An 8,588-nucleotide genomic window follows, 5' to 3' on the forward strand; every position below is an offset into this window, starting at 1 on the left:
CCTAGAGTATAACAATTTAATACAGCAGCAAAAGGATGATATTTTGACACAGATTATCGCTGTCACTTCTTGCATGCTCAAAGTATCAGTTCCCATGAACTTGCAACTGCTCATATCCCAACCTCAATGTCGTAGGCTGGTGGATCTTATAGAATTCTCACATTTTCTAAATAGCCTCGGATTGTGGACTAGTTACAAGTGAAGATCCTCTCAACGGGGAATGAAATGACTTTGTTTATTTCCCATGACGCTTGCATAAGACCCTGACTATGAAGGAAAGGATAAAAATGGAGCAGAAGGAGGGCCCTCTCACAATGGTGGGAAACTAGGGACGAAACATTCAAACCCTGCCTTATTTTGTGTTGCTAATGAAAACATTCCTTTCTTTGTAGCGGAACCAACCTAACGTACACATGAATATGTGTGCATAATTTTCTACTTTGACTGGACAATGCAATGTGAAGTAAAATCTTATAAAATATGGTTGGCTCTGTAATAATAATTCACTTCAGCAAACGCTGCAATTACATTACTGTTGTCTAAAAAACGAACTAACATATAAGCTTTAAACTGAAATATGAGAGTCATGCTGTCCCCATGGTAGAGAATAATCCTCCTGTAGGCAAGATTTGAGATTGCAAATTTGTGCATTCTGTGCTTTTCTCATATTATATAATTGAAATAGTTGCAAAGATAGATGACTTCCATTGTTTCACCTTTAAAGGTGCAACATAAATACTTTTAAATATGTAATCATCTTCAGGACTCCTTTCCTTGAATAGGATGCCAATGTGAAATGCAGACTTGAAAACATGGATTTTGAAAATAATGCACTAAGCAGTTGTGGAACCCCTGAGTATGTGTATTTTGAGTGATATTAAAAAAAGTACATCAATGTGATAGCAAAGCATTACCTGAAGTGGTGGCCATAGAATATGCAGGAGTAGTTTGATTAGACTCATGCTTAACATAGTAGTAGGACTGGCTGTGATGCTTGGTGCTGCAGAGATGTTAGTAGAATGTGTCATAGTTGTTTCATCACCTGAATGAAAGAGCAGAGTCTTCATGTACAAAGGTTACACTTCAAATCTATATATAAAGACCAGAAAATATAAGTTCACACCCTGAGCTTTAAACTTTGTATGATGTACTAAGCACATTGTGGAACTGCCTCTACTGAAACATTTGCTTACATTAAGCTACTGGCTGTAGTACAGCCATATGGCATCTGAGTTTTCATTATTATCTATCACTGCTGTGTTTGAAGTTCAAAGGCTGAGTGACAGAAGATTAAAGCTTATCTAATATTTGGACATCTATTGGCTGAAATGCTGCCTCTAAACAAATGTTCAAAGACACAAGAGAGGAATGGTTCTGTTAATCTATATTGTGATGGCATCATAACTGTTCTTTCTGCAACCCCTGCATATCTGAAACTATTACTTTCTGAATTGAAATATGACAATATTTTCTCCTGTTCCAGGGATTTTGATTGTTTTGCGGGTATTTTCCTCCTCTGTCTGTGTTAGCTGTTTGATTCTTCTCCTGCTGCTGTTTTGATCCAGAGACAGTGTGAGACAAGTGAATAGACTGGTGAATCTTGAAACTGGACAAATTGGGCTTTTGCCCTTATCAAACATTCAATGATGCAAGAGCAGTGGAAAGTTCTTAAGATGCAACAGAAAATAGAGAAAAAGAAATGAAGTGGTGCATAATATTTAAACTAACTCCCTCAACTCCGTGACTTCTGGCATGAAAGATCTTGATTTTGGCAATTGTAGGCATATACTTGTAATATCAATAGTAAAACTACTCATTGTGATTTCTAAGTTAAATAATGATTAAAAGTCAGAAAGGACGAAAACTTATCACACAGTATTTCACCAGACCAAACTAAATATAGTGCTAAGACAGGAAAATGATTATGTTTCGAAAGGCAGTCAGAGAATGGTAGCAAGAAAATAGTCCTGAAATCATTCCTGACCAAAAAGCAAGTGGTAAAAAAACTTCTAAATCAATCACAGCAGGCAAAGAAATTGCAAAACATATAGAAACACAAAAGGATGAGAAAACAAATATATACAAATGGTAAATCACTACACATATTATAAAAGCCTTGTCAGAATTGAGAGGGGCAGTAAGCATTCACTTGACTACATCTGACTGCTACCAGGGTAAACAATCCTTTCAACTAACACGAGAGAGACCCATTGGAGACATGAACTTACAGTAATATTCCCACTACTAAGTCCTACTGCAATTTGAATATTGTGTTTGCAAGAGGAAACAGAGATGGATGAACATCTTAAGTTTATCCCAGATCTCATCATCTGCAAGAACATGCATTAGAATGCTGGCAGGTTGCAATGTTGCCACACTCTGTTTTAATTTAGAAGGATGTGGTCCCTTAGGGGTTTTACACTACTGCCTGGCATGTGCACACTATATACACATCTTCACAATATTTTGGATGAGTATTTCCACAAGTACGTTAAGTCTCCTTTGGCCACTAATACTGCCTAGTGTAAACATTAGGTGTGGCTAGCAGACAAATACAGAGGCAATAATGCACATCTGGAGCACACTCCCTTCTATTGTGATTCATGCAACAAGCACTATGAAGATGATCGTCAGACTGATGACAAGCTCAAGCCAGTTTATGAAAGTTCACTCAGATACAAGAAAACCTTTGAAAAGACGACAAACTGATCAGTTTGAAGAAGTAGACTAAGCACAAATTAGCCAACTCAATCCGGAAATGCTACATTTCAATAGTGAGAAAGGAATAGTATATTGAAACCTAGTTGAACAATTTGGAAATGGAAATAAATCTATTACATTCACTTCCAAGATGGATGTCAAAGCCAAGGTCAATTTTCAAGAGCTTGGCTGGAATAGCAGAGAAAGGATGATAAATCAGATTGTATTGATACTTTTATTGAGCCAAGATCTGTGTTATCCTGACTCAGAGTGGATTTGAAGAACATACATAACACCCAGTAGAATTATTTTAACACGATTCTTTTGTTAGTAATTGATTTTTCATCAAGGTCCTTACTGAAATCTATAATAAATCTTATTTGAGTGCAACATCAATTTACATACAGCACAATGTGATATGACCCTCTTTTGAAGTATTTGTAAATGATCCTAATCAAAATCCTCCTTAGGTGCTTCTGAGAAGCCTTCTATTAACAGAACAATAAGTTGTTCTTAGCAAAAGTGTGTCTTTCTTGGAGCACAATTGAGATTACTTCACTGATGTGCATTTCCCTCCAAAGATATCTTCCGTGCAGATGGTATTTAATCATGGAAGTAAGTTGCTACCTTTATTTGGTTCATAAAACAGTTTTCAAATCACCTGTTCTCCAAATGTCTTTTCATAGCAATTAACACCACTTGATGGGACTAGCATGGGATCTGAGTAAAGTGGCAGTCGAAGTGAGCAAAGTCAACCTTAACCCAGATTCTTTGAGAGATCACAATCAGTCGCTGTTGACACTAATATTGGTCTTAAACTTAAATACATTGAATTTCTTCCCAGAATGTCTAAACTTCACAGTTTTAAGGCCTTGGTCATATGGATTTTTGGCCCACCAATAACAACAAACACTTTTGGAGCTTATAGACATGGGCAACTCCAGGTTTTTCAGGATAAGAGAGTGAGTTGCAGAAACGTCTTCTGCATGACATGTCACATGAGTTTAGATCCTTTGTTCTTCTGCCACTGTGGCAAATTTGCTTAGTCACGACTAGTCATTACCAGTCTGTGCTTACCTAGAGTATAACAATTTAATAAAGCAGCAAAAGGATGATAATTTGACACAGATTATCGCTCTCACTTCTTGTATGCTTAAAGTATCAGTTCCCATGAACTTGCAACTGCTCATATCCCAACCTCAATGCCGAAGGCTGGTGGATCTTATAGAATTCTCATGTTTTCTAAATAGCCTCAGATTGTGGACTACTTACAAGTGAAGATCCTCTCAACAGGGAATTAAATGACTTATTTTTTTTGCCAATGTTGCTTCAATAAGGCCCTGACCATGAAACAGATGATAAAAATGGAGCAGAAGGAGGGACCTCTCACAGTGGTGGTAAACTAGGGACAAAGCATTCAAATCCTGCCTTATGTTGTGTTGCTAATGAAAACATTGCTTTCTTTGTAGTGGAACCAGCCTGACGTACACATGAAGATGTGTGCAGAAAAGTATGCTTTCACCGGGCTTTGTAAATGTGAAGTAAAATCTTATCAAATATGGTTGGCTCTGTAATAATTAACAACATTGTTTTTGCCCAAAAAATAACTAACATATAAGCTTTAAAATGAAATATGAGATTCATGCAGTCCGCATGGTACAGAATAATCCTCTTGTAGGCAAGATTTAAGAATAAAAATAGGTGCGTTCTGTGCTTTTCGCATAAATACTTGTACGTATGTAATTATCTTCGGGACTCCTTTCCTTGATAGGATGCCAATGTCAAATGTTAACTGAAACATGGATTTTGGAAATAATGCACTAAACAGTTGTGGAACCCCTGAGTATGTGTAGTTTGAGTGATATTATAAAAATACATCAATGTGATAGCAAAGCATTACCTGAAGTGGTGGCAGTAGAGTATGTAGGAGGGGTTTGATTAATCATCGTGGTTGACATAATTGTAGGACTGGCTGTGATGCTTGGTGCTGCAGAGATGTTAGTAGAATTTGTCGTAGTTGTTTCATGACCTGCATAAAAGAGCAGAGTCTTCATGTACAAAGTTTACACATGAAATCTATATATAAAGAACAGAAAATACACATTCACATTCTGAGGTGTAAACTTTGTCTTATGCACTATGCACATTGTGGAACTGCCAATACTGAAAATTCTGCTTACATGAAGCTACTGGCTGTAGAACAGCCACATGGTATCTGAGTTATTATTATTCTCTATCACTGCTGTGTTTGAGGTTCAAAGTCTGAGTGACAGAAGTTTAGAGATTATGTAATATTGAGATGTCCATTGGCTGAACCTCTGCCTCTAAACAAATGTCCAAAGATGCAGGAGAGGAATGGATCTGTTATTCTACACTTCGTTGGCATCATAACTGTTTCTTCTGAAACCCATGCTTACTTGAAACTATTGCTTTCTGAATGGAAACAAGACATTATTTTCTCCTTTTCCGGGCATTTGTATTGTTTTGCGGGTATTTTCCTCCTCTGTCTGTTTTAGCTGTTTGATATATCTGCTGCTGCTGTTTTGATCCAGAGACAGAGTGAGACAGGTGAATAGCCTAGTACATCTTGAAAGTGGGCAAACTGGGCATTTGCCCTTATCAAATAGTCAGTGATGCAAGAGCAGAGCAAAGTTCTTAAGATGCAGCAGAAAATATAGACAAAGAAATGACGTGATGCATAATATCTATAATAACTCCTTCAACTCCCTGATTTCTGTCATGGAAGATCTTGATTTTGGCAATTTAGGCCTATAATTGTAATATCAATAGTAAAACTACTCTTAACAATTGCTAAGTTAAATAATGATTAAAAGTCAGAAAAGAACAAAAGGTACCACATAGTATTTCACAGGACCCTACTAAATATAGTGCTCAGATAGGAAAATGATTATGTCTCAAAGAGTAGTCAGCGAATGGTAGCAAGAAAATAAGTCCTGAAATCATCCTTTTCGAAAAAGCAAGTGGTAAAAACTTCTAAATCAATCACAGCAGGTAAAGATAATGCAAAACAGATAGAAACACAAAGGGATGAGAAACAAATATATACAAATGGTAGATCAGTACATGTATTATAAAAACCTCGTCAGAATTAAGAAGGACACTAAGCATCCACTTGACTATGTCTGACTCCTACCAGGATAAACAATACTTTTAACTTACACGAGAGAGACCCATAGGAACATGTACTTACAGTGACACTCCCACCACTAGTCCTACTGCAATTTGAACATTCTGTTTGAAAGAGGAAATAGAGATGGCTGAACATCTGAAGTTTATCCCAGATCTCATCATCTGTAAGAACATGCATTGGAATGCTGTCAGGTTGCAATGTTGCCACACTCTGTTTTTATTTACAAGGATGTGGCCTTAAAGACCTTTTACACTACTAGCTGTCAAATGCACACTATGTAAATCCTTGACAATATTTTGGATGAGTACTTCCACAAGTCCATAAAGTCTCCTTTGGCCACGTTTACCACCCATTGTAAACATTAGGTGTGGCCAGTAGACAAATACAGAGTCAATAATGTATATCTGGAGCACACTCCCTTCTATAGTGATTCATCCAACAAGAACTAGGAAGATGATCGCCAGTCTGATGACAAGTTCAAGCCAGTTTATTAAAGTTCAATCAGATAAAAGAAAACCTTTGAAAAAGACGCCAAACTTCTCAGTTTGAAGAAGCAGACTCAGGACAAATCAGCTAACTCAGTCATGAAATGCTACATTTCGATAGTTAGAAAGGAATAGTATAAGACAACTAGTTGAACAATTTTGAAAAAGAGATAAATCTATAAGATTCACATCCAGGATGGATGTCAAAGCCAAAGTAAATTTGCTAGAGCTTGGCTGGAATAGAAAAGAGGAAAGATGATGAAATAGATAGAACTGATACTTTTATAGAGCCAAGATCTGTGTTATCCTGAGTCAAAGTGGATTTGAAGAACATACGTAATATTCAGCAGAATGGTTTTAATAAAATTATTTTGTTAGTAATTGATTTATTCAACAAGGTCCTTACTGAAATTTATAATAAATCTTTTCTGAGAGAACAATCAATTAACCTGTAGCACAATGTGATATGACCCACTTTTGAAGTAACTGTAAGTGATCCCAATCCAAAATCCTCCTTAGCTGCTTCTGAGTAGCCTTCTGTTAAAGGATCGTGAATGGTCCTTAGCAAAAGTGTGTCTTTCTTGGAGCACTATTGAGATCACTTTTCTGATGTGCATTTCCCTCCAAGGATATCCTTCTTGCAGGCGGTGTTTAATCGTGAATCACAATTGAGATTAGTTCACTGATATGGAATCCATCCAAATATATCTTCCGTGCAGATGGTGTTTAATCATGGAAGTAAGTTGCTACCCTGTATTTTGTACATAAAACTGTTTTCAAATCACATTTTCTCCAGAGCTCTTTGTGTGTAAGTAACAACACTTTCTGGGTCTAGCATGGGATCTGGGTAAAGTGGCAGTCCAAGTGAGCAAAGTAAACCTTAACCCAGATTGTTTGAGAGATCACAATCAGTCGCGGGTGACACAAGTAGTGGTCTTAAATTGCATTGAATTTCTTCCCAGAATGTTTATACTTAGCAACTATAAGGGCTTGATCATATGGATTTTTGCCCCACCACTAACAACAAACACCATTGGATATTTTAGAAATGGGCAACTCCTGTTTTTTCAGGATAAGAGGCTGAGTTGGATAAACTTCTTCTGCATGATATGTCACAAGAGTTTAGCTCCTATGTTTTTCTGACATTGTGGCAAATTTGCTTTGTCACGACAAGTTATTACTAGTCTGTGCTTACCTAGAGTATAACAATGTATTACAGCAGCAAAAGGATGGCAATTTGACTTAGGCTTATCGTGGTCCCTTCTCCTATGCTTACAGTATTAGTTACGATCAACTTGCAACTGCTCATATCACAACCTCACTGTCGAAGGCTGGTGGATCTTATAGAATTTTCACGTTTTCTAAATAGCCTCAGATTGTGGACTAATTACAAGTGAAGATCCTCTCAACAGGGGATGAAATTGCTGAGTTTATTTCCTATGATGCTTCCAGAAGACCCTGACCATGAAGGAGAGGATAAAAATGGAGCAGGAGGAGGGACCTCTCACAGCGGTGGTAAACCAGGGACAAAAATTCAAATCCTGCCTTATATTCTGTTGCTAATGAAAACATTGCTTTCTTTTTAGTGGAACTACCCTAATGTACACAGGGAGATGTTTGCAGAAACGTATGCTTTTACTGAGCTTTGCAAATGTGAAGTTAAATCTTATGAAATATGGTTGGCTCTGTAATAAAAATTAACTTCAGCAGACACTGCAATGACATTACTTTTGCCTAAAATATAACTAATATATAAGCTTTAAATTGAAATATGAGAGTCATGCAGTCCACATGGTAGAGAATAATCCTCTTGTAGAAAAGATTTAAGAATAAAGATAGGTGCTTTCTGTGTTTTTCTCATATTATTCAATTGTATTAGTTGCAGAGGTAGATGCCTTCCATTGTTTCACCATTAAAGGTGTACCATAAATACTTTTACATATGCAATTATCTTCAAAACTAATTTCCTTGATGTGAGAAAACAGGGCTGATTGCAGAGGCCCCCTAACTTTTTGCCCCCATTTTCCACTTTATGCTGGTGTTTTCCTGACTCTGATGGTGCCCTGGGTATTGCTAACCAGTCCCAGGGCCTGTGCTCTGTGTAAAATGGATATGCAAATTAGGCTAATTATAATTGGCTAAGTTAACCTACCTATAAGTCCCTAGTATATGGTAGGGCATGTAGGTTAAGGGACCACAGCATAGGTGGTGCACACCTAGGTGCACTGCTGAGGTGCCCAGTGTCATTTTAA

The 8,588-nt window shown here is 37.1% G+C and overlaps 1 protein-coding gene across 1 annotated transcript in view; it reads right to left on the minus strand.

Annotated features, from left to right (window-relative positions):
• Positions 1 to 4,716, minus strand: part of LOC138259722 (mucin-2-like) — a 256,782-nt gene extending 252,066 nt beyond the window's left edge. The window contains exons 1-2 of the mRNA XM_069207617.1: positions 4,601 to 4,716; positions 915 to 1,042 (exon numbers count right to left, since the gene is read on the minus strand). Coding sequence (XP_069063718.1) covers positions 915 to 930 — 16 coding nt within the window. The 5' untranslated portion in view covers positions 931 to 1,042; positions 4,601 to 4,716. The remainder of the gene's footprint in view (positions 1 to 914; positions 1,043 to 4,600) is intronic.
• Between the last annotated feature and the right edge of the window lie 3,872 nt (positions 4,717 to 8,588).

The sequence above is a fragment of the Pleurodeles waltl genome, chromosome 9, assembly GCF_031143425.1.
Source record: "Pleurodeles waltl isolate 20211129_DDA chromosome 9, aPleWal1.hap1.20221129, whole genome shotgun sequence".
Classification (NCBI taxonomy): Eukaryota; Metazoa; Chordata; class Amphibia; order Caudata; family Salamandridae; genus Pleurodeles; species Pleurodeles waltl.